Genomic DNA, 27,049 nt, shown 5'->3' with positions numbered 1-27,049 from the left:
TGATTGCACAAATGCTTCTTCCCCAAACAGTTACTTTAAGACAGGCATAACAATTATAAAATTTTCTGGTACACTAAGCCCCTCAGGTATGTTAAAAGTGTCTGCGCGCGAGGTCTGGTCTCCACAATGTTAAGTATGTCATTAGTGGCTGGTCTATGGTCTTCACTAAATAATCCACAGGGGAGAGACAGGAAGTCGCTGAAATGGGCTTTGACTATGGAGTCCATAATAATAATGAACCCAGGTCATCTTTCTCACCTATTTTAAATTTGAACTTATTCTGGGCCTCTATCTGTCTGGTTCAATTATTTTTCTTCTTATGGTCTGTGGAGTATGTCTGCTCATAATGTTTAAGTGCAAATACAAGACTGATTTGGTGATCTGACTGAGAGTGGAGGCAGTAAGTGAAGTTGACAGCGAGAAGTGAGAACTAGACCCTCTGACCTCTTGAGAGTATTTGGGTATTTCAAGTATTTGCACATTGTGCCTCATCCACAGGATGAGTTGTTGGTACCTGGCACTGGTGGGGAAGTCTGGAAGAATGAGCCTGGAGCTTAGAACAGATCCTCTAAACATCCGTGTCCCAGTCACAAACACAAGGGGATACGCAGTCCTGGTTAAGTGTGTCGCTCTCTTTCTTTCTCTCTTTCTTTCTCTCTTTCTTTTTTCTTTCTTTCTTTCTGTCTTTGCTTTTCATTCTCTTTCTTTCTCTATTTCTTTGTTTGTTTGTTTTTCTTTGCTTTTAATTCTCTTTCTGTCTTTCTACTCCCCCCGACTCTCTCTCACACACACACACACACACACACACACACACACACACACAATCATTTCAGTCTCTTTGTTTTCTCCGGTTCTCTCTGGCCTTCCCATCACTCTGCCTCTCTTGTGACCAGAAGGTGTGTGGCCTTCAGACAACCATCCAAGAGCTCTCAAACAAACTGGCAGCATTGTCAGGTGACAGACAGCAACATGTAGAGACGGCCAATTACTGCCAGCACAAGTGTTTTCATCTGTACCAATGTCATTTTAAATTGCAGATCCTACACCCATTGCCCAAGTCCTTGGTGGGTAATTGACACTTGGTGCATACAATGAATTTGGATAGGCAATGGAAGCAAGTGCCAGCACTAAACTGCTCAAAGCTCAGGCATCTTTGGCAGTTGTACATTCAGACGCAGGCCTTGTATAAGATTCAGCTTTTCAAATGGGGAGCTTGTCAACAGGAGAAGACAAGCAAGGAGAGAGAAAGAAACAGAGAGAGAGAGAGAGAGAGAGGGAGAGAGAAAGAGAGAGGGGGGGGATTGTCTAGGGGCGTACTGCTTAGGATACAGCACTGTACTGTTTTAGTTGGATTACGCGGTAGATGTCAAAACATGGCTGACTGTTGAGGTCTCTGGTGTTTCCTGGCGTATGCATTACTGTCAGCGCCGCAGACGACCACTAATGAGGATTTAATCCAGCCAGAGTCATTAGTGTGGGGTCATCTTAGAAACAAATCTGAGGTCAGTTCATGTCATGACCACACCGCTCAGCTCCCTACGGGTCATTAAGCATGACATGAAGACATCACCCGTCCATTCAGCCTCCAGCAGACCCAAACCCCACAAGAGAATGGACACTTTTTCTTTTCCCGCCCAGCGAGCACTGCTCTGTGTCTCAACAGATAGCTTTGTAGGGTGGACGCTCTCTAATGGCCCAGAGGACATGGCCAACTCTCCTTTCTCCATGGACTTTTCCGTTGTAATGTTAAACCGGAGATTGTAATATGTAGCTAGAGAATGTGGCCTGTAATTATTTCAGAAGTGGAGAAAAGAGCATGCTATCCCTCCAGCCCTCGTTCTGTCTGAAAGCCTCTGCCAGCATGTTACATAGTGGCCGTGTGCATGGGACTAAATGGTTTCAAATGACTGGATTTTCAACAATTAGCTTGTCAAAGCATACTACTCGGCATGCATAATGATAATAGTTTGTGAGGCACCGTGATACAGGTACTGTACACGGTGAAGCTAACTTTTGAAAATGCAAACAGATAATTGTCATACAAGAAACTATGGCACTGGGGTTTCAGGTACACATCTCTGTAAATGGCTTTTCCTGAATGCATCTGTCATGAGGGAGAATAAGTGCTGCCTGCTCCACTACCAGCGTCAGAATTAATTTGCCTTAATTGTCATTCAAAGCCCACACATTGCAGTTTTACACTGGCTGGGATAATGCTATCTTCCGCTGTTTGCACTGTAATTGAAATTTCCATTATAAGGCGTAAACCCTGAGAGGCAGCCGTGTGAATATTCATCAGATTGTCAGAAGCAGAGGGGATGGGGGGGGGGGGGGTTGGGGGGGTGGGTGGCGTGCATTGTTGGGGGTCTGTTTATGGCGGAGTCGCGGCTGGCTCGGCATGGGGCTGATTGGTCCTGCTGACTGTCTCGGGCTCGGGTGGCTGGGCAGGAGCAGCTAGCTTGGCAGGCTCCTATTGACGAGCGTCGTCTCTTGTGTTGTTCCAACAGCCCCGTCACAGGTCAGCGAGGTCATCAAGGAGAGTGTCCAGCAGCGGAGCATCCAGCTCTCCTGGCTGGAGCCCCAGCAGCCCAACGGAGTCATCACCGAGTACGAGATCAAGTACTACGAGAAGGTGAGTAGCTGCCCTCACATTAATGTTATACTAGGCGTGTGTGAAGGAGTGTTTGGCTTGTACGTGCATGTTTTGTTGCGTGTGTTTGTGTGCAAGAGCAAGTCTGTTTTTCCAGATCCCCTTCCCCCCTGCAGGATTCTCTTTCGCCCTGTTTTTGCCAACCTGTCATTGTGCAGTCCATGTCAGTCCTCCGGAGAGTAAGACTATACCAGCTGCAGAAAACATACTCTTCATTCTGTAACTGCAATGCACACTGAGACACTCATAAGATTTTAATTAGTCATTGCTCCTTCACCCTCTCCCCGCTCATACACACACCAGCCCACAGTCAGCTTGTTTCTCAAGTAGACTCACAGTGGCATTGTACAGCAGAGTGCTGCCACGCTTACAGATGTACGGATGGAGACGAGACTCCGTGGATAGTCAGGGAGAGGGGTTGCTGGTTTGCACTTGAAATCAAAAGACCTGCTGCTCGCCCTTTTTGGCTGGAGCCTCGGGCCCCAGGGACTCAGCCTACTGTGTCATGTACTGTGGCTGTAGTCCGCCCAGCTGTAAAATTGGAAACAAGCATGACTTCACTCCACAGAGGTTTGGGTACGCCATTTGGGTTTTGCTGGACAAATGTCTTACAGATGAAATACACAGTGTTTTTTACGGTGGTTACCTGTGGCAGCAAACAAGTTTACTACGGCTGTATGTCTTACTTGTCCTGTTGGTAAAGGGAGATGTTTTGTTCACTATTTCTTTACTTAAGTTGCAAGTGAATGGGAGAATCATATTGTTTTTTTTTTTTTTTATCTGCTGAAGTACCATTGATTTAAAACTTTGTTTCTTGCTTAAGGTGAATTTTTGCAAAAGTTTCTCCCAAAAAAAGGTATATGTGCTGCTGTAAATCATATTTTTTCCTCTTTTCCTTTGTAAAGGATCAGAAGGATCGCATCTACTCCACGGTGAAATCAAAGTCAACATCAGCTACAGTAAACAACCTGAAGCCAAGCACAGCATACGTGTTTCAGATCCGGGCATTCACCGCCGCGGGTTATGGCACCTTTGGGCCGCGTCTAGAGGTCACCACGAAAGAAGAGCCAGCAGGTACTTTCAGAACAACACAAAAAAACAAAAAACATTTCTATTATATTTAATAGATATCATCATTGTTTTATTTATAAATGTACATTTTCACAGTGAGACACTAGCCTGGATAAACAAATAATGTGAAATCTCAGCAGTATGCAAATGCTAGTGGTCTTTAGCTACTAAAATGATTCTAAATGGGAAACAATTCAACCTGAATGTGTCATTGTTTCAAATGAAGGGCACCGACATTTCCATGTGGGACTATTAAGCCCACTTTCTGAAACACTAGAACTGCTCAGGCAGGGTTCCCAAAAATAGAAGCAGTCCGTTCGCGCTCCCCTCCCCAGAAGGACGAGAAAGGGGTTATCACGTTAACAGGTTCTTGCCGGATGACTGGCACCCAGTATACTTTTCTTACAACAAATAATTGGACGTTTTTTTGTGTGTGTCTCTTTGTGTGCTCCCCCACTCAGCCACCATTGTATCCAGTGAGCAGAACCCCGTCATCATCATCGCAGTGGTGGCCGTTGCGGGGACCATCATCCTGGTGTTCATGGTGTTCGGCTTCATCATTGGGAGAAGGTACGCTCTCGCGGGCCCCATTGACTCTCCGCTGCTGTGAGTCTCTGCTCTGTCAATTAGTCTTTCTGTCAGTCACAGGCCTCCGTAGCCATGGAGTCCATACACACACCCATCATCTGTGGCATGCTGTGGTAATGGATTGTGATGTGTTATTTACCAGCCCTCTCACTGTGCACAAAACACCATTTTTGCATGACTTTTTTTTTTTTTTTTGTCTAATGGAGCCATTATCAGGGAAGAATTGCTTTGAAAAGAATGGTGTCTTGGTTTCTTCGGTCAGTGTAATGACCCTGCAATATGATCATATACTCCAGTGTCAGGTCCAACATGGGCTCTGGCCTTTTGCCCATTTCTTCATCAGCCATCTCTCATACCTGTCAATCTCCCCATCTTCATCCTCACATTTTTTTTCTTTCGTGGAGTTCGTCCCATATATCATTTCATCACTGTGTCGGCCATTTTGTTGTGGGAGGCCTAGCATGAAAGATGGAAATGCTGATGCATATGTGTATTGTCTTGCCCCTTTTCTTGATCTATTATGGGATGTATTTATCTTATTACCAAGACGCATGGCTATCACTTGTGCCTCACTACTGCAGCGCAATCAATTTCCCAGTGAACTATCAAAGTGCAAACCTTGTAAAATGATTTCATGCCTCGGGGCACAGTCATTACCTTAATACACTCCAGAGTGCTGCTACATCTATTTCTTAGCATGCTGGGTTTGATACTTTTACTATGGGGTCGATCAGATGTAGTTGATAAGGCATAGTCATACTTGTTTTTTTTTTCCTAAAGACCCCACAACAGTCAATGGAGCACTGCTGTCAGTACTGCGGCGGCTTCTGAAAGATGCTTACTGCATTTCACTGCTGCCATTAAGGCCTGAACTGCAGATAACCCTGTGGCATTGTTACATGTAACACCAGTTCATTTCTTTAATGTCTTCTCTCTTTTCAAAGGCATTGTGGCTACAGCAAGGCCGACCAGGAAGGGGACGAGGAGCTCTACTTCCAATGTGAGTCATCCAGATTCTCGTGGGCTTACTCTTTCTTCCGCTAGCTCTTTATAGGCAGGAGCCATTGTAACACATCTAATTGCTTTTGATATGTTATGACTGTCTCATCAAAGCTCTTAAGTCAGTCCAACATCTTTGTGTGTTATTTTAAATGTCAGATTATGGTACAGTGACAAACCACATCCCCAAGCTACAAAGACATGCAAGTGAATCATGTCCAGAGAAGTGAACATTTCCAGAACAGTAGAAAGGTCACAGAAGCCTCATTCCATGCAGTCTACATGGTTATGTTAGAAAAATGAGTTTGTCACTTAGGAGTTGAGAGGTGTTCTGCAAAGAGTACTCCATCCAAGTTCTCATGTTGCAGCAGGATTCTCTGTCGTGTACAGATGCTTGCTCACACACGCTTACGCTTGTACAGAAACATATACCCACACACACACACACACACACACACACACACACACACACACACTGGTAATGATGCCCCAGGAGATACAGCTGCAGTCTCCCCAGCCCTGCTGTAATGATCAGCGCTGTAGGCCAACTACTGATTCGGAAACAAAGGGTCAGGGTGGCACACCGTGCGGCTACCAAGCCCTGGCCCCGCTCGCTGCGCTCACATCCAAAGCCGCTAAGCGCCTGCCAGATCGAGCGCAGGATTGTGCAAGTCCTGGCGTTGAAAAAACAAGCCCGACCTAAGACACAAACAAGCCTGCGCGGCGGTGGCTCATAAGGAGTGGTGCTCGGCGATATTAAACGACGACACACGGGCCGGCCGACAGAAGCCAGATAGTGTATAAATTCCACGTGTAGACCCAATTTGTCTGCCACAAAAAGGGGGGGAGGGCTCTGATAAGATGTCTCCTATCAGATCCAGTGACAGCTGGGATGGACGAAGCAATTATAGGCGCGCGTGGAGGGAAATATCAGCTGCCATCACGCCTTGCTGGAGCACAATGAGGCCGTGTTTATGTTACTGGATCGGCCAACATACTTCTCAAGGGCCCAGAGGATATTAGTCTGTCGGCTTCACCAGCCCTGTGCGTCGAGCTGATTAGTAATCTAATTACAGGCCAAGTCTTCAGCTCATTTAGCAGTTTTAAAGTGTTGTTTTTTTTCTTCTCTGTTCTTGGTTAATGTGATGGGCTTGCCTCTGATCAAATGGGTTGTGCTATTAACGTTGACGTGTGATTTATTCCCCAGTGTCATTGCTCTTTATATAGTTCCCTGAAAGAGATTATAATGTTGTAAAGTAGACTTTCCTGGACTTCTGGACGCCTTCATTTTTATTTATTTTATTTTTTCAAGGATACTTGAAATGAGAGTAGATTTATTACCAAAGCAATTTTTCTCTGTAGTTGGCTGCATGTACCCTTGAACATTTCTACTGCCATTACAAGGATGAACATCTTTAGAAAATATAAGCAATATGTACAGTATTATACAAAAAATTACCATGTAATTCCATATATTTTGCTGCCATAAATGTACACAGTATAGGATAGGTACAGTGTAATCTTGTTGCAGGTAATGTCTTAGTACTAATCTGAATGCTCAGCCGGCTTTGAGGTGTTATGAATGTTTTGTATCTTGCTATTGTGGGGGGAAATAAATGGTCTTTGTGCCTGTGTCAGAAAGCCCTTTTGACACATTATTCTCTGTCATCAAACTGTTCAGTAATTCCTTCTGACCAGCTGCCCTCTGCAATTGTGCAGCTGTCAGACCCACAGGGAACCGTGTGCATATTTAATCGTAACAGTAATCCTCTTACCCTTCTACAGTTAAATTTCCAGGCACCAAAACATACATTGACCCTGAAACCTACGAGGACCCAAACAGGGCTGTCCATCAATTTGCCAAGGAGCTGGATGCGTCGTGCATTAAGATTGAGCGGGTGATTGGAGCAGGTGAGGCTGTCTCTTGTTGCTCTGGCTTTGCGTTTAACCGTCCCCAGCGCTCGTATATCACTCTGACAGCCAAATATTTACACCTTCAATGAGAACACTGTCTCCCTCCTGTTTATTGATAATGTGTGTGCATGCAGAAAAATGCTCATTGTCATTAGTATGAGTTCCAGCGCTCGTAGAACACTGGTGCAAACAAAGATGCCCCGCGCTGATAAATTGCTGTCACATTGGCTTTAGAAGTGTGCCTGAAGTATAAATCAGTGTGTGTGTGTGTGTGTGTTTTGGGAATGTATAATGCTCGCTCTAGCAGGCATGTTCAGGGTGTTTGTTTGTTTGGATCAGACTTTAGCGTGCCATATTATTTACCCAGCCACAGTCATAACCACTCAATTGGAATTTTGCTGAGACATTCACCCGCCCAGAAGTGACAATGGTGCTGTTTTCCCTCGGCTAGGGGAGTTTGGAGAAGTGTGCAGCGGGCGCCTGAAGCTCCCGGGGAAGCGGGACTCGCCGGTGGCCATTAAAACTCTCAAGGTGGGCTACACAGAGAAGCAGAGGCGAGACTTCCTCTGCGAGGCCAGCATCATGGGCCAGTTTGACCACCCTAATGTGGTTCACTTGGAGGGAGTGGTGACCAGAGGTTAGTAATACCAACACGATTTACTCTCATATGCCTTTTGCATGATGGCAGTGTGTAAGGCAACTCTCCAGTAGAGGAATATGTGGATGAAATAATTGAATTAACATTTTTTTTTGCAGGAAAGCCAGTGATGATTGTAATTGAATACATGGAAAATGGCTCATTAGATGGCTTCCTTAGGGTAAGTTCATACAGGAAGTTGTCACATAGGTAGATTCCTACTGGTACTGTATGATGAAAACTGTCACATATCCTAATTGACAAATGCCTCTCATCCTGACACATTGAATGCATACGCCAATGTGTCTGCTTTGCTTGTGCAGAAACATGACGGTCAATTCACCGTCATCCAGTTGGTGGGCATGCTGAGAGGCATCGCAGCGGGAATGAGATACCTCTCCGATATGGGCTACGTCCATCGAGATCTGGCAGCGCGCAACATCCTTGTCAACAGCAATCTCGTATGTAAAGTGTCTGACTTTGGCCTGTCAAGAGTGATAGACGACGATCCCGAGGCTGTCTACACAACAGCGGTGAGTCAATTACGCCAGCGCTCGCACCGCTCCATTCCCCTCCTGCGCATGATCTCAGAATAGCCAAGTAAATGCATGCAAATGAAGGAGGAAGAGGATCAACACATAGCAGCATGCTTGCCTGCTTCCATTCAATATGCAGAGCATGCCGAGCCTAGGCAATGTTTCTTCTGGACTGATATTAATGCCCCATGCTGCGTTCTAACTCTTTCTAATTGATGTTTTAGGGGAAGATGCAGGATATAATGAATTTGATCTTTACTCCTGCCACTGACCTGCGTTTTACTGAACAGGGTGGGAAAATACCAGTTCGGTGGACAGCAACGGAGGCCATCCAGTACCGTAAATTCACATCCGCTAGCGATGTGTGGAGTTACGGCATTGTCATGTGGGAGGTCATGTCCTATGGGGAGAGGCCTTATTGGGATATGTCCAATCAAGATGTGAGTAGAAAGCTAACTTCTTTATTACACATACCAAAAACAAAAATGATATCAACTTATGTTTTTTCAACTTGGTTTTACTTAAAAACAAGTGCAAGAAATATGGATTGCCATAAGATCATGATCAAATTCAGAGCTCTGGAAACATTTAATCCTTCCAAGGAAAATCTAAGCAATGACTTCATTTTGGGATGTTTACATTCAGTTTAAACACTACCAGTTACAGAAATGGCTCTCGTTTACATTCTGTATTTGAGCAGGGACTTACAAAGACCCTTAACCCAGTTATAATGAGCAAAGATACTGTGATTAAAATTTCTCATTAGAATATGGCCGCCATTTCACAGCTATCAAGTTCAGCTGCTGCCCAACCCTGTCTCGCTGAATGGACGGACATTGTTTTGTCCCGACTTCAGTTGGGACAGATAAGCTTTGCCGTTCCACTCATCATGCTGATCACAGCACGAGCAAATTGAAATTCCTCCATGGTGCAGACAGCGTTTATGAGTCAAAGTATTTTAATCCTGCACTGTTTGAGAGCACTTGCCTTGTGTATGCTGCCCAGTTAGGCTCGTTCTTTTGGAAAAGTACAGAGGGGCTCACCATACAAACACCCTTTATCTGTGGGACTAAGCCTAATTTATCCGTTTAGCGTTTTGCTACCTGTTGGTGGAGCAGCATCCATCTGATATTAATAAGCTGCGCGACTGGCGTCTCTAAGTGGGATTATATGACATTCTGAGACTCGGCAGACATCACTGTCAGAAATTTTTGTTCACTGTCAGGAGGCTGGCAAGGAGTTCCACTGGGGATGCAAAAGAGGAGAAATATTTACATTTCCCCAACACTTTCACTGTTTTGACACTTCTCTCTCCATAGCTCAGTCTTGTTTGAAAAGACATGACAGGCATTGCAGATGAATATGTGCACAAAATAAACAAACTTGAGCCGTCTGGCTGAAAGACGATTTCTGGACTTCAGAAAAAAAGAGCAGCCTTTATTCCTCATATTTTCCTATCATTAAATATGTGTATTATTAGGGTACAATATTGACTTTTAACAAAACACATGGCAAGGGGCTTTGGTATTTATAGCGATAAGGCTTATGTATCTATTGTTACTATTTTTGCGTTGACTAAACATATTTCATCAGTCATTCAGCTGATAATGACTGCAGGCAGAACTTAGTTCAGGTTCTGGAGTGCTGTAGTGGGTGGTGGAATCATCTAGGGAGAGCTCTGCAAGCCTGCGCTTAATTAACTAGAGGGACTTCCAGAGCTGTGACAGGTGTGGACAGCTGCTCCACACATCCACTTCTGCTGCACACGCAGACACACACACACACACACACACACACACTCACACACTCACACACTCACACAGAGTAGTGCTGCCTGCGTTAGTCAGCCATTTGAATATTGGAAGAGTTGATCTTCAAGCTTGCAGTCATTTCACTGTAATAAGCTGACAGAGAGCAATCACAGCTGGTACTTTTTGCCCAGAAGTTTGTAATTGGTGAAAACACCAAAGAATGATACTCAGAGAGGTGGCTGTTTACAAAGTGCTTGATTAAAGGATGTAATGGCTTTGAGAATAGAGGGATCCTGCTGAAATGGACGGTAATTTGGTAGTAATGAGCACTAACCGCAGATCTTTCTGCTTTGGGTCTTGAAGGTTATAAAGGCAATTGAGGAAGGCTATCGGCTGCCCGCACCCATGGACTGCCCTCCAGGCCTACATCAGCTGATGCTTGACTGCTGGCAGAAGGACCGGGCAGATCGACCCAAATTTGATCAAATAGTTGGCATCCTTGATAAAATGATTCGCAATCCTAGTACTTTAAAGACTCCGATGGGAACATGTACGAGGTAAGAATGATTCTCCTCCTCTAATGTCTTTGTTAGTGCTATATTCTTCAGTTAAATGAAGGGTGCTGTGATTTTTATGGGGTGCAGACCTAAACAAGGCTTGTGGTTTTTACTTGAGTGTGTGTGTGTGTGTGTGTGTGTGTGTGTGTGTGTGTGTGTGTCTGTGTGTGTGTGTGTGTGTGTGTGTGTGGGTGTGTGTGCATGTGTGTGTGAGTGTATGTGTGTGTGTGTGTGCGTGTGTGTGTGTGTGTTTTCTAGTTATTTGTATGTAACTTCATTAGAGAACAATCCAAAGCATCCAGCAGCTGATTTATCTCCTGAGGTTTAAAGATGAGAGATAAATGCCAGAGAATCAATAATGGCAAAGCTGCTTCCATGGCTTTATGGTCAATAGCAGGGCTTTTAAATCAATCCCTGTAATGAGTCCCCAAGACTTCTGTGGGAACCCTGCAGTGACATTTTTCAGATGAAATCTATTTACAGTCGAAACATTTTTCCCTCATGTGAAATTAAGGACATAAGAGAAGAATGGATTTCAAAACGGAAGGCTTACTGCCTTTGTCAGACTGAGATGATTCCTTTATTTATTTAACTAGACTCAGTTAGAGGGGGAAAAAACACATTTCACCTACAAATTAAATTAGATGTCAATTTTCTCACTTAATAAAACTTAAAGCTTCCTGTCACAATTTGTGCTGTAGCTCTCCGGGGTGTCGGCTGCTAATCACTGTATTTTGTTTCCTGTTTAGCTCATTTGAGGATGATTTTTTTCATGATTTGCTGATGTGACATTAACAATCTCTCTGTGATCTTCCTGCTCAGGCCCATCAGTCCCCTCCTAGACCAGAGCACACCAGACTTCACCACTTTCCGCTCGGTGGGAGACTGGTTGGAAGCCATCAAGATGGAGAGATACAAAGACAACTTGACCGCGGCTGGCTACAGCTCTCTGGAATCAGTGGCAAGGATGACGATCGAGTAAGTGGGTGTTTTGTAGCTGCCCTTTTAAATCCAACCGTATCCCCACAGCAAAGTCTGCCACCATTAAACGCGTGGTTAACTTTCAGATAGCTGTCGAGAGGAATTTCATCAGCGGCCATTTCTCTCCCCTCCGCTCTGACACGGAGGAAGAGGGGCCGCTTTTTTAGTCTTCAGCACTTTAGTCCATGAGCATGCATGTCATTTAGTTCAGTTTTAGTCCCAGGCCTTTCTCTCCTCATTAATGAAATATCGGGGCTATATAAATCCTGCTGCTGCTGGCGCCATGGTCCGGCTGTGTGATTTATGACCGTGTGTGTGTCCTCCTCCTCCTCCTCCAGGGATGTGATGAGCTTGGGGATCACTTTAGTGGGCCATCAGAAGAAGATCATGAGCAGCATACAGACTATGAGGGCCCAGATGCTGCACCTCCACGGCACCGGAATCCAGGTGTGACGAGAGCGGCCGGTCGCGCACCCTCCTGGGCCCGTGGGGGACAGCGGGGAGGGCGTCAGGGGACACCCGGAGCCCTCGCTCACTCAGGCACCACCGAGGATAATCAATACGGACAAAACGTTGTGCTTTTTTCTTTGTCGTCGTCTTCGTCGTCGCTCTTACTCTGGATCTTCGGAATGAACAAAAAGAAAATCATTCCTTTGTACTTTGGCAAAGGATTTGCCCCCCCTCGCTAAAGAGCAGGAGGGAGCAGAGGAGAGGACGCCCAGATGGAGGGAGAGAGAGACAGAGCGAGCGAGAGACATGCAGTGGACATGGACACGTGCAGGGCTCTGAGGGACGTGGAGGAGTTTATCAAGAGGAGACAGAGCCTCTGAACACTAGTTTGATGCGTTTGATCTTGTTTCTTTATCTTTATGAGGTTTATTTGTGCAAACATCAATACAGACTTTTACTTAAACTATGACTTTATGGTAAAAGAAAATACACAACACACAAAAAACAACACAGAAAAAAAGAGTGGTTTAATGAATATCTTCTTAAGTCTCTTTGTTTTGATATGCTAACCACTCTGATATAGTGTGGTGTTAATGGTACATCTTCATTTGGTTTCTTATCTAGTTTTCCATTTTCCTTTGGCTTGATAACAGGGTAAGAGTTCCTACATGGGAAGGAGGATTCAGTGATACCATAAAATGACCAGTGTGTCATGTGTCATACTCTAACGATTGAAGTATTTGTTGTGAATAGTTTCCCCCCCTGGCGTTAGTTCAGGTACTGCAATTCGTAACTCACTTTAGTTGAAACTTTACACAGTGGTTTTGATGGCTGCGTTTGACACACATGGTCCTATTTTGAAGTAACACAGTCTTGAACTGTGTTTGTGTAACCCCTGGAGTTATTACAATACCAATGTAAAGCTTCTGTTACTGTGAAAGCCCCATGTCCAAGTAGCAATATCCATCTTTATGTTTACCACCTTATTATTCCATCATATGGAGTACACAGTACCTTTCTTTCAGTTTTTCACTTAGAGAAATGAAATAGTTTTAAAAAATAGCACTAATTGTTTTTATTTCATTTTTGTTTATTTGTGTTTGTTTTAGTTAAATATTTGGCCACTATTACCTGAAAGCAAAAAAGGTCTTTGCCATGTATTACATTTGTGATTCTTTGAATCAGTGAATCAGTGAAAGTGTTGAAGTAGTACTGCCTTAATGTTCTAGTACATTTACAAAATGTTTCAACTGTTGTCGGTGTTGGAGTGGCTGAAGTATTTCTCGAAATGGGCTGAATTTCTTCTTTTTGCATAGTTGATGGTTTCCCAGTTTTGACGCTTTTGTCCTGAACTTGAACAAATTGAATCAAGTATAATGACACTTTCAGTGGAGGAGTATTAGGAGGGAGCTTGAGTAGGACAGAGGATGCCCACACAGCAATAACTTTCCCCAGCCAGGAACGAGCCTCCTCTGCTGCAGCCAGGTGCTGTGGTTTTTACAAACATACTCAAGTGCTTGGAAGGCGCCAGTGGAAGCTCCATTTCAGATAAGCTCTACCGAACGCAAGGGTGCCTAGAGGAAGTCATACAACTGGGCCGGCTCTCCAAATCAGCAAATATTTGTTAGCAACACGAGAAACAGCACTCTAATTACATTATATTATTCTGTGAGTGAGATGGCATGCCTTGATGCTAACCTAGCCCCAGGGGCATCTCAAGTGACTGCTGTGCTTTCTTGCTGTTTGAGAATATTTTCACCCCTTAAATTAAAGGATTTTTAATTGTCTGAGAAGGATGATAATGACAAAATTGTGCTGTGTTGTGCGATGTCAGCTAATCAACAAGAGAGCCACCACTGATCGGTTCACGGTTTACCGCTGTCTGTCCAGGCCTTTGTGCAATGTAATAACGCTAACAGTACCTCTCTGGTATGTGTCTTTTGAAATTCTTTTTGTTTCTTTTTTGTTGTTGCTCATCAATGGATAACAGGCTTTGAAATTGTGTGCTGTCAACAGTTTTTGGTGCCATCACAGTCTATTGTTTGTACAACAAATGAATGTTTCGCTGAATTTAGTGATCAGCATTGTGGTCTCTTGATGAATGGGTCAGCCATTTCCTTACATACAGTGAAGGTTAGTCACGTCCAAATGAGTGCTTCAGTTCAGAACATTGGAGAGCTCAACGCAGTTTTGTGCACACAGTATTATTTAGAAAGTCACGTGAGTGAGATGCTCATCGGGGACGGCACAGCTCCTTTTCCTCTCTCCCAACACACTGACTGACCCCGCGGGGCGCTCTGTTGACGCTTGGACATGGTGGACGAGCTGCAAAGCAGCTCCTGCAGCCGCAACACAGGCGTGAAGCAGCAGCTTGTCATTCCCCTCCACGCCCCCGCTGGCAACTGCGCGCCACTCCAAAGGGACTGTCCCTCGTGCGGGTCCCTACCGCCCCGGAGCCAGATCGTGGCCGGCCCTCGGCCTGCGCTGCAGATCCACTCGCTGTTCATACAGCAGACCTCAGCAGTTGGGCCCCTGCCAGCGCATTGAGTTGAACACTGGCGCAAAGGCCTTCAGTCAGCACAAAGCCCAGTGGTCCACCAGTCAGTCAGCCCCCCTCCACACCACTGCGTACGGGTCCGTTACAGCCTGCCCCACTGGGTCGGCCGGCCACGGCCAGTAGGCCCTTCCCTCCGTATGGATTTGGGTTCCTGTAGTGACAGCAATTTTGGGCCAAATTGAGATTAAAAGCCAGATTCAATCAGTCCACCTCACGGGACATCATGACCCTTCAATGACAGACACACTCCCGTGTTGTTCTCGAAGCTGCGTTCGTAACTCACACTGGCAGCGTGGTGGAAATCAGGAACTAGTTTCTGTCTTGACTATGTGTCTACAATGGAGGGGTTGTCTTTTGGAGGATGGCCATGGGGGTTTTTTTTGTAAGGAAAAGTGTTGAAAAGCCCTTTACGGAAAGAGACTAATGATTCCAAAGAGTTCAGCACTGTTGATTGTGTGAGGAAGACCACAGAGATCAGAGGGAAACTTTGTATATGTTTGAAATTGTAAAACTTGTACATTTTATTTATAATGTTGTTTTTTACACACATTACTCTGTAGTGAGCTCTGAATACATTGAAAATGCACTATATTTTTCTATCTCACTCACAGATTATTATTGTCACTGTTTCAGTTGTACATAATTTCTCATTTAGGACCAAAGACAGATGATAGGTTTTCCATTTAGATTTTTATTTTGTTTTATTTTGTCTTTTAGTTTGATGTACAGTGATGCGGATTGTCGATTTATTATTTATTTTTTCTGTGATGAAAGTATTGAGAGTATTCACTGGTCAAATGTATTTTCTCCAACTGCAGAATTGTAAAATCATTTACCTAGACAATTTCTTGTAACATAGACATTTCTTTTTGCTTTGTAATCTTTGTAATAGACTGTACATATATTTTTGGAAAATATAATACAATCTATAGAAAGATTCTGCTCTTGTGATGTTTGTCTCATAAATCACAATAGACCGTGTGCCTTAGCTCTACCGTTGATGATACTGGAGATGTTGTTTTTGTTCCAGTGTTAAGGTCAAACAGGTTTAAGGTTTGTATATTTACAGAAAGGGTTAGTGACAAAGTTCCCGTCACAGGCCTAGATCAAAGATTATCGTGTGCACTTTCTTCTTCTCCCTGATCTCTCTCTCTGTCCCTCTCTCTTTCTCTTCCCCTTCCTTACCTCGCTCTCTCTGTCTCTCTGAGTGTGGGCATTTGATTTCTCTTGCGGTGGGCAGGCATGGGATGTGCCATTAAAAAGACATTAGTGATGTTCCAAAGTAATAATGCTAAAAAGAAGCACCTAATTGAATACCATCTCCTGGGATTTAAACAAAGCAAACTTAATGGATTCATAAAGATTACATCTCCACAGATATTTCAATATTTATTTTATAAAGACCGGTATAACCTCAACATCATGATGTCTTACAGGCAGATGGAATGAATCCAGTAGGACAGGCCCCCCTTTCCCCTGAAAGTGTCGACTTGTTTAAACACGATTAAAAACAATGAGCAGCAGAGTAGAAAAACCTTCACTCCCTCTGCAGATTCATACTTTGATATACACCCTAAATGTTTCTACAGACAAAACAACTTCCAACCAAATCTTCTGAGAGCTTCAGACAAAGATTTAATATTACATTAAGCAGGGCAAATGCACCCAACGAGAGAGATGGAAAAGAGATTAAAAACGCAAACACTAGAAAAAAGACAAATTATTAATATTCAGCAATAGCACAGCTCTTTGCTTAACTCTCTGAAAGTTACCCATCTGCGCCTTTAAGAAAAAAACTCCAAAGAGTTTGCCCGGGAGCTTCCAGGAAGCTGTTGAAATTGACTGGAAAAATGCTTGGCTTCATAAAGTCCGGCCTCCTCTCAGCTGAATTAAAGGACCATGACCCCGGGTTTAGATAACAGGGGCTCACATTCCACCTCCCATTATGGCCAGTCTTTTGGGAAGTCTGCCGTGTAAGTCAGGCAAATAGTGCTCAACCTGCAGCCCTCCACCCCCATACAGCCAGCACCAGGCTGGGAAGGAGAGGAGTGGAGGGGAGGAGAGGAGAGGAGGGGGGGGGGATAGAACTGGTGCAGGGCTCGTTGGGATCAAAGCCAAGGGCAGATTGGTAATCTGCACACATGAGGAGAGGGGCGACACAGAAAAGGTGCGTGTGACCTGAGAAGAGGAATTGACTTGGCTGCAGGATATTTATCATGTTTAATTCTGTTGTTGTTGATGAGGGCTGTGGTGCTGAGGAATGGTTTGTGTGTGTGTGTGTGTGTGTGTGTGTGTGTATAAATTCATAAAAATATGTATTGCTGTCTAGTTGCTATAATTATATCTATGACTACCTAACACATGATACTCCAGGAGAAAACGTGAATAGTGTGGAAACTTATTTGCACCTCTATGTTATAAGTATTCCCCTTAAAGCAAGCAAAGAATGCATCATCAATGTTGCTGCACGTTGAATCCTATTAAAATGTATTTAGCACAGTGTACTGTAGATTCTCTCGTTATGAAAAGAACCAAGGAAGTAACTTACACCCACAGTCAGTGTAGACTTGTGCACTGTCTCGATAGTGTATGTCTCTGAGTAGTGTAGGCTATTACTTTGTGTGTATTCTGATGCTGATGATGTTTGATATTGCAGTCTACTCAGCTTTAAAGAAGTTTGACATAGATTCCACAATGAACTCCAAAAGTGCCATAGAAAGCTCTTGAAAACACGTTTGTTATGTCTTATGCATTTGCTGCACATAAGTTGTTTACGCAATATTCCTGGGAATACTGTTGCCAGTTATTGGTCCTGCATACAAAGGCCTTAGATTTGTAAGTGCAGCTTCCATGCCCTTTACTGAAGTAATGAAAACAGAAGCGTTTCTTAGGGTGAACTTCAAACCTTCTCAAAATAATCATCATCAGCTCATTCCAGTGCAATGAGAAAAGACATTTATTCCACAATTTGAAGATAAGCTGATTGAAACAGTTTGCTCAAGGCAGATCACTGGATAATAGACACCTACGTTTATGATGCAAATCTAATGCCTCTGCTCTAGAATGCCAGTTGCCACTATACTTTTATTTCTCACTGCTTCAGAGTTCCCCTTTAGATGAAAAGCAGAGCTGCGACTCAGGTCAGGTGCATTATATTGTTTATTAAAAGTGTCTCGGATGCTGTTACTGCATAGTCCACCTGAGGCTATTTTAGTCCTAATGCCTTTACTGCCTTGGATCCACACCAATTCTTTTTTATGGCCTGGCCTGTGGCACCTTGCAGCATTAAGCATTTAGGGACTGGTAAAATATGTCCTCCTTCTCCATAGACGACCATGCCCTGGGCCAATGATCAATTTCACAGGCCGGCAAATGCCCCTTTGGAAAATGCTGATGGATTTGGCAGATATGATGGTTTGGTCAAAGAAATGGTGGACAGAAATGAGTTATGGTGTGTCTGGCATTGGCTTGCCGGTCGCAGAGCTAGCTCATGTTGCATGTGAAGCGTCTTCTTCAGTCATGCAGAGGCTACTGCAGTGATGGTACATAAAAGGGCACTGGCCATAAAGTGGTTGGGATTGTTGGAAACGATGAGATATTCCAGTTAGTGATTTAAGAGTAGGCCTCACTGGAGATTCGGGGTTTTATGCACGATTTAGTAAATTGTATACATGGGGGGAATTAGGATCAAACTATGATTACACTGGTGATTTATGTTGGTAATGATAAACGGATACTAGAAGGACCTGTAACATGCAACTTTCTCAGAGAACTCCACTGAAACAGGAATCTCGTAAATGGAGCATAATTTTTGGTTAACGTGGACACAGTCGAGAGTTTTTTTTTCTCATGAGACATGAGAGAGAAACCTAAAATAGGCATCTTTTAAGTCCCATGTGACCTGCACCATCCAGAGCACAGAAGGCTCCAGTAGCCGTGTGGGGCTCTATGCAGTGGGAGGTCAGCGTGAGGGCTAAGTATGCATCTCCTCAGCCAGTGTCATTGGCTGGCAATGCGAGGCATGAAGAGGAGGCCAAATGGGAGAATAGTCCATTGTAGATTGTGCTCAGGGAGAGATGTGAGCCTGCTTTGTGACATTACTATCTGGCCATCTCACATGAGATGTGTGACATTATTCATGGAAATGAATAGATAGCGGGAGAGGTCTCTAGGGACACGGTGTGAGGAACTGGGTAAATAGACCTGATAGACCAGCTTCAGCTGTCTGAGGAAAAGACATGCTATTCTCCAAGCTCCATTTTCTTCAGATACTTACCATAACAGCAGACCACATTGGTATGGTATGCATGATAGACTCAAAACATGCTTTTTTAAAAATATATGCAAATATATAAATGAAAATAAATAAATAAATGAATAACATTACAAAGTCTATGTCCATTATGATTGAAAGCATTTTCCAAAGGAGAGTACCCAGAGTAATTAGATGGTGAAAATTTGGTATCTGTATGTTTTATGATTTTTGCTACAGTTAAAAATGATAATGAGGAAGAATAAGAACAAAAACAAAAGGTATCCAGCAACTTCTCTGCTTGGACCCCTAATAGTATTTTGCACATGTACCAGAACCACATTATCAATTCATCTTCTGATGTTTAATATTGACTATGCAGTATTCTCTAAACAAAATGTGGTTCCACAGTAGGCATTATGCCCTTATCAGGATAGCCCAGGCCCAGGTCCAGGAGGTTGAGAAGGACACCAGCATTAGCTGTGTGTGCCCGTGAGAAGAGAGGGCTGGGCGGGTGGCCCGGTGGACTGGTAGCTGATGGATGAGTGGAGCGGAGGCTAGACAAGCACACCAGCAGGCGCTGAGTCAATGCCCAGAGCCCATGAGCCGTGGGGGGCTCTAATGGGACCTGTATTGATTGAGGCCTGGTGCCCCCCTGTTGACTCTAATGGCAAATGCAGCTAAACTTAGAATGTAAAAAAAATGAAAGGGATAGGACTAAGGACAGACATAAAGTTTTAGCCACTGGTCATGTGAAAGACTCGAGACAGACATGGAAATTGGCAGGTGCTCTGAATCCCAGCATTGTCCTCAGAATGACACAGTTTGGGTAGTGTTTAGAGTGCAAAGTGAGCTCTTTATCATTCTTTTCCTACCACAGCAGAATTTAAAGTAACCAAGGCTGATATTATCCTACAATACTCTGACCTCAGGTGTATTTGCCTCTTTTGGCTGCCTTCATGATGTATGATGAACATTCGCCCTCGCAACCTTGTGGTGTAATCATTATAAACTAGGTTAGCCAACAGTCACCTTTGCCAGTGTGTAGAGATGAGGTCTGGGCATAAGGGTCTCTCTGCTGAACGGGAGTCATCATGCTTGAGCTCCTGTAGGAATAACTGCACATAACACAGAAGCAGGCCCCCGTATGAGTCATGGCCAGGTGCAGAGCTGTACAGTCTGTTCCTTATATTTGCATTGTACTCTAGCCTAAGTAGTAATGACTTTCATGAAGGGAAATCCTGCAAGCACTAGAGTAAAACAGACACAAATATGTTGATTTAAAGTTTTAAGTAGCAGCTTACACAGCAAATACTGTGCAGCATATTAGTACCAAAGTGTGTATTTTTTAAGTATAACATGGGCTGGAGGGAGTGCTAAAACTTCTTCTTCCTTCTAATCCACAATTCCAACACGTCACGCAGAGGGCAAGGTTATATGTTTGGCCCCTCGAGAAAAATGTGACTGAATCTGAGTGTCTTATATATATGATGCTAGCTTGCATTTGTGGAGTTCACAATAAGAACAAAAGAACAATATCATTCTAATTAAAACCAAGAGCCTCATTATCAGTACACTAGAGGACACGAAATGAAACACACTAAGATGGAAAAAAAACACCTCCAGAAACAGTTTGATTAGTTTATACTAAAAAAACATGTCTCTGAAATCATGTAAGATAATGAGAAATGCTAAATGGATGTAGCCAAATGTGTCAAGAGATCAAAATGCACACAGAGCAATAATATATCTAGCTTATCCTCTGAGTCCATCTGAACATCAGTCCAAATATTCAGTTCCGAAATATATCCAGCTTCATCAATTTGAGAAATCTATGCAGTTCCCACAATGTACGGCTTTCCATGTTTTATGCAGATTTGCTGATTTCTAAATTAGGTTCCTGGCCCTCATTCAAAAGTAATTGTTAATGAGAAATTTAGCTTTCATTTATGATGGTTTGTTCTATTTTAGTGATGATTGCAGCTGTCAGCTGTAGTTCACATCTGCTGGAGGAGGTTTTGGAGGAGTGCACACCAAAAGCAGAAATAGGAGACCTGAATGGGAATGTAGCGCTGGCTATTTGGCTTCAGACCTGACATTCTGCATTTCATGGCAGGCTACCACAACACTAAAAGATTTCAGGATTCAATGTCAAAGAGTATATAGACAAAATATACATTATTATATAATTGAAAAGCTCAACATAATTTCAAAGTGCCCTAAGGCACATTCCTATGCATATGTTATAATAACCCTGTGCTCACATCTAGTTCTAAATCTAACTAATTAGCCATTCATTGGCTGCACACTTAAATCCAACAAAATGGCATAATCTATAGTCACAGAGATCTGAATATTAACACTATGTATAGTCTCGCTTCTCTTTAAACCCTAACATCAAAGACTAAGATGCAGTGGAAACTACTAAAACCACACACACACACACACATACAGTACACACACACACACACGCACGCCACATGCAGACACACACACACACACACACACACACACACACAGTCCATGTGTGATGCAGTCCCAAAATCGGTGTTTGTTTGGAAAAGGATGTCTGTCCTCCACTCATTGTGATGCACAGTTTAATTGTAGCTGATTTCAAACATTTAAAGCTGCATCTCCAGTTCATTCTGTGTATATCCAGAGCATGCATATTTTAATGGGTAGATTGTAGCACTCTTTTCAATTTCACCCTGCCCTGAATAAAGAGGAAATATCACCTCCCCATGCACATCATGCTTTGACTGCAACCATGGCATGTGTCCCAGGCAAAATGAATCCTCTGAAATGTATCTGGGAGATTTGCATACGATTATGTTCCTGCACCCATATGTTCCACCTGTGTTAATTAGTTTATGGTGGAGGGAGCTGGATCCTGATGAGCACGGGGGAAGCACACCAGAATATTCATTCAGCGTGACTCCTTTTCCTCTGGCTTTGTCACACGAGGAGGCGCAGCGTCGACTTGCAATGGCGGACACTGCTGACCCTTTGTCAGACCCCATATTTGGGGTCACTACAACGCCAGAATCCAGATCAATTCATGTTGTTTTCCGCAGACTGAGCTGTGTTGTAGCAGGTCAGTCCTCTCACTCAGGCTGTCACCACGCTCAGCTCATTCAACCGTGTTGCTTTTGTTATTTGTCACAACACTGCAACGCACACACGAAAGCTGTGGCGCATGCATGATATGAACCACAAACTTCAACTACAAGGAACTCACAGGAAGAGGGCTTTTCATGCACTAAAATGGCAAATACAATGTAAACAAAGTATGCACACATCAACCGATATTGAGGCTTGGATGGTGTATTTTTGTATTTTGTATTTATATAGCATCCATATGGATGTTCTTAAAATGATATATGGCTGAGTGAAGTCCCAGGGTGCATTGCTTTCCGTAAGCAGAGTGAATTAATCAGGCCTGTTGGCCTGTGCCTTCTTCATCCAGATGCCTGCTGATCAGCATGAAGGGACTGCAGGTACATTGTGATTCTGCTCTCAGATGAGGAGCTGTAAGGATGTGCCTGGTCCCTCACACATGTGCAAAACACCTAGTGAGTTGAGGGAACTAACAAAGCACTGTAGAGAAGTTGAGAGGAAATACGGAATGGGCCAACGTTCTTCACACATTATGGGAGTAAGAAAAAAAGTATAATAATAGGTGTTTTTACTAACTCACTAACCAGTTGTCTTTGTTATGCATATCAACTGCTTGACTCAGTTATTTCAGAATAGTTCTACTGCCTGGTTCCATTTTGGGAGGTATGTATAAACCTTTCTGCCTGAGATTTAAAGCATGTCTCAGCATGGTTCAGGAGTAATTGGATTAATTGCTGGAGGTGACTTTTGGAGAAAGGGTGCAGTAAAATGCTAAAGTATTGTGGCATCCTGCTTGCAGCACCCTGGTGCAAACTGATTTATTAAGCTGCTTAATGCTCTTAGCACCCCTTGCTTTATTTCTATTTTCTAGCATTAATCGTCATGCTAGATAACTCATATACAATATGTTGATTTGAGCAGCTCTTTATGAAGTCCAGTTCTGTTTCATCAAAGGCTATGGTTAGTCTTATATGGTTATGCTAAGAGTCACAGTCTCGCAGTGCTAGCCCAGTGTCTCTGGCATTTTGGTTTTTGCTGGACACAGTCAGGCTTTCCTGGATGCAGATGCTAATTGCATTTTAATATGTCATTAAAAACACACCCATAAATCAACCTGTACACGTGTAATTGGGGTTTGGTGATTTAATGGCCCTCTGGAGGACATAACACCAGCCCCAAGCAACCAGTGAGAATCTTAGAGGGACGGATATTTCTGGGCTAAAATGTCTAAAATGCATATCTTCTTATTTTCAGTGGACATATATCAAATGATGCCATTTACTTGGAGAGAATTCATGAAGTAAGGACAGTACAGAAATAGAATGCAGGGAGCCCAACACACTGACCAGACCTCATACATAGAACGCCCGGCCTCAAATGACAGGCTCGGCCTATATGATTTGCCAGGCCAAACAGAAACTCAAAGGCACTGCAGGAAATTATGGGAGAATGTTTCAGGCCGCACACAATGGACACATATTTGTCTTATGATGTCTACAAGTTGACTTAAGCAAACGTACCATGTGGCAAGCAAGAAAAGCAAAATGCAGAAAAAAAGCAAATCCTTTGGTAGAATGCAAATGTTCAAAATACTGTTTTTATAAGCATTAGCAGAGTATGTGTCAGATCAGTGTAAGCCTCTGGTGGAATTATTTGGGAATGCCAATTGTGTTTAAATATTCCATGCATTTCACACCCCTTGCCAAAGAGACATGGAAAGAAATGGAAAGATTTGCTATGCACACACTGTAAGCCTGTCGGCCCCAAAACTATGCTAGGTATTGGACTCAGTGGGGGAAAACATAATTATGCAAACAGATACTTCTATTACCCTTGTGAGTCTTGAGATTAGATAGATCCCAAACTGATTACTTTTTGGCAAGAGAAACCTTGACACTTTTGAACATTTCTACTGATGTCACCTTATCAAACATTTTTGGGGACACATTTTTGTCAATTTAATTCAGACTTTTCACAAGTACTTTGGTTCTCCAACATTTGTACCCCGTGTGTATTTTTGACTACTGAAAAAACGTGGCAATATAAGTATAGCATAATTTGTTACACTTTGATGGTGTGCAGTAGCATTAGTCATCCAGTGATTGTTTTCTAATAGTCGGTCCAGACAATCTCGGTGCTCAGATTAAGACTGTTATGGAGTTGCCTCGTCTCACAAAATGCATTTGTTCATATTATTTACTAGAGTTGTTGCCAGGATACCTCATGCGAATTGCCCATTAGTGTCTTTACATCTTAGCATGTGGAATATATCCATCAATAACCATCAAATAGTAGTTCAACCATCAAAGCATTTGAGCAGTAAGCTTCAATCAAAATTATCCAAATAATTTTGGAGGATTTAAAAAAAAAAAAAAAAAAAAAAAAAATATATATATATATATATATATATATATATATATATATATATATATATATATAAAATCCATTATAATCTCCATAATTATCAGTATATATATATATATATCCATAAAAAACAGTATTATAATCTCCATAATTATCAGTAAGCCCTTATAAAGCATTCTGATTAAACTAGTCTTTCCCTAAGGCCCTACTGCTCAAAGCTCTGATGATGACAAGGTAAGTCTGAATTGCCTGGTGAAAAAAATATTTGCAGGTGGAGAGCTGTTACAATACAGAGGATTTCCTGCCTCAGTTACATGAGATTTTAAAACCAGGCCAGAGAGACCCAAAAAAGACAGACACAGAGACAGAGACAGAGACTGAGGTAAAGACAGAGACATGTGAGAAAGGGAGAGAGATTAGGCTTTAAAATGCGAGTCATTTCAGTGCTATCCCAGAGCAATGTGTCATTGTCAAATGTTTTATCTGTCAGTCGCACTCTTGCCCACAGACAGCCCAGGAACCTCGGGGAGATTTCACAGTGGCTCCATTCCACTGCATTCCCCCATCTGCCAGTGGCAGTTGTAGAGTCATCACAACTCTATTAGCTGCACCATGGCAATGAAAGCACATTAACCTGATAGCATGAGCCCCCAGCTCATTACTGTAGCAGGAGCTTAGCAGGTTGGGGGGTGGCCTCAGAGGGGAGAGCTCCAGCCCAGCAACCCCACACAGGGAGAGGGACTGTGGGTGTGAGGGGTCACTGGGATAAAAGCATCAAACACTCGGCAGTATTCCGATCACATTCCACTCAGGTTTTTATCCACGACTAAGCAAATCCCCCCCTCTCCATCCCCACACCTTTTAACAATAAGATGTGGAGAATAGTTGACCACTGACAAGGCCCTCAGTCTGGCATAAACACAATTGAATGCACACACACACACACACACACTCACACACACACACACACACACACACACACACACACACACACACACATTCTTTCCCTCCTGTGGTCACCCTGGCAGGCATGGTCATTCATACACAGATAAAGGCAGGGCTGCCTCTCTATTTGAGACTATAATCCCAGACTTGCCTGCAAGGGAAGGCCAATGAGAAGATGGCTGACAGGCCCTATGAATCCAGACAGGCCTGAGATAATTAGTTCCTGGATTTCTCTGATCCCAAGCGTGGTCACATCTCTGTCTTTTGTGAAAGACACATTTTTGTGAGCTCAAACAGTCTTGTTGAGGAGCTGGCCAACGCCGCTGCTCCACACTGGAAGGGAGGAAGCTGGTAATTGAGTGGCGGCCGGTGCCCACTGGTAGCTCTCCACGAGGTTTCCTGATTATCAAAACTACAAAGGATCAGCAAGCATGTTTGTTTAAAATCACTATTATTATTTTACGCTGTGTTATGCTCTCTCCACGGTGTTTGTGTATTTTTACATTTTCTCAGTGAAAATCAAATTCAGCAACTATTCCTTTGGCCGAACCCCAAGCAACACAGCACTGAGCGCTGGCCAGTACACAGGTTGCTGAACTGTAGAAAAAAGGGAAAAGGAAAACAAGTCCATACACTAACTAAAAGCTAACCATCCCTGGCTGCCCCATGGGCTTAGTGGACAGACTCAGGTCCAGATGGAGCTGGTGTGAGGCTAACAGCTCAGTGTGACCTGGGGACCGGCTCTGTGGTCTCCGTCTCTGCTCTGCCCACCGGCTCAGCTGCATGTGGAGCGTGAGGAAAGCGGCGGCTGAGCAGTGGACAGGCCGAATGATTAGCTTGCTGACGCCCGGTAAGGCCCGGGGAGGAGGACAGCCAGGCAGCCCAGACACTGATGACCCATCAGACCACTCCAGGACCGCGCTGCTCAGCTGCCACCGCGTCTGTCATCTGGTCTGACACATCCTGCTCGCCGGGAGAGCGTGGGCCGGGTGATGGGTGAGGCAGTCACAGGGTGTGTGTGTGTGTGTGTGTGTGTGTGTGTGTGTGTGTGTGTGTGTGTGTGTCTGTGTGTGTGTGTGTGTGTGTGTGTGTGCGTGCATGTGCGTGCTTGCACATGTGTGTGTGTGTGTGTGTGTGTGTGTGTGTGTGTGTGTGTGTGTGTGTGTGTGTGTGTGTGTGTGTGTGTGTGTGTGTGTGTGTGTGTGTGTTGTTTCGGGTGGAGGGATGCGGTGCGGTGCAGTGGCACCTGTCTGAGAGGAGGCCGTGTGGCTGGCATGGCCCCTGGCCGCCTGAGGAGAGTGCTGCAGAGCTCGCTCTTAGCAACGCCGCTGCTCATCACGCTGCTCTTAAACTGGGTCAGGCAGCTGCTGCTGCTGCCGCTGTCACTGCCTCAAGATATCTCTCTTTCTTCCTGCTTCTCTCTCTCACACTCTCTCTCTCTCTGGATATATACGTATATATATGTGTGTGTGCGCGCGTGTGTGTGTGTGTGTATGTGTGTGTCTGTGTGTGTGTGTGTCTGTGTGTGTCTGTGTGTGTGTGTGTGTGTGAGAGAATATATGCATGTGGGGGTGCACCGCAAAATTTTGCTGCAGCAAGACACATTTGAATATGCAATCATAAAGGAATACAGCATAGATCTTTTCCCATCCTACACAGCATAAATAAACTGTATGCATC

General features: G+C 43.8%; 1 protein-coding gene across 7 annotated transcripts in view; it reads left to right on the top strand.

Moving 5' to 3' along the window:
- epha7 (eph receptor A7) overlaps positions 1-12,359 on the top strand; it is a 52,894-nt gene extending 40,535 nt beyond the window's left edge. The window contains exons 6-17 of one of the 7 annotated variants that reach the window (XM_048250224.1): positions 2,508-2,632; positions 3,556-3,724; positions 4,183-4,291; positions 5,254-5,309; positions 7,106-7,219; positions 7,674-7,859; positions 7,979-8,040; positions 8,183-8,392; positions 8,686-8,835; positions 10,510-10,703; positions 11,526-11,681; positions 12,023-12,359. In XM_048250224.1, the coding sequence (XP_048106181.1) occupies positions 2,508-2,632; positions 3,556-3,724; positions 4,183-4,291; positions 5,254-5,309; positions 7,106-7,219; positions 7,674-7,859; positions 7,979-8,040; positions 8,183-8,392; positions 8,686-8,835; positions 10,510-10,703; positions 11,526-11,681; positions 12,023-12,137 (1,646 nt within the window). In that variant the 3' untranslated portion in view covers positions 12,138-12,359. Of the gene's footprint in view, positions 1-2,507; positions 2,633-3,555; positions 3,725-4,182; positions 4,328-5,253; positions 5,310-7,093; positions 7,220-7,673; positions 7,860-7,978; positions 8,041-8,182; positions 8,393-8,619; positions 8,836-10,509; positions 10,704-11,525; positions 11,682-12,022 lie in introns of all 7 variants that reach the window. The other 6 variants (XM_048250220.1, XM_048250222.1, XM_048250219.1 and 3 more) reach the window with 6 other exon arrangements.
- The last annotated feature ends 14,690 nt before the right edge of the window (positions 12,360-27,049 follow it).

The sequence above is a fragment of the Alosa alosa genome, chromosome 8 (genome assembly GCF_017589495.1).
Source record: "Alosa alosa isolate M-15738 ecotype Scorff River chromosome 8, AALO_Geno_1.1, whole genome shotgun sequence".
NCBI lineage: Eukaryota > Metazoa > Chordata > Actinopteri > Clupeiformes > Clupeidae > Alosa > Alosa alosa.
Note: the sequence above shows the minus strand (reverse complement) of the source record. Positions and strands in the feature narration are given on the sequence as shown.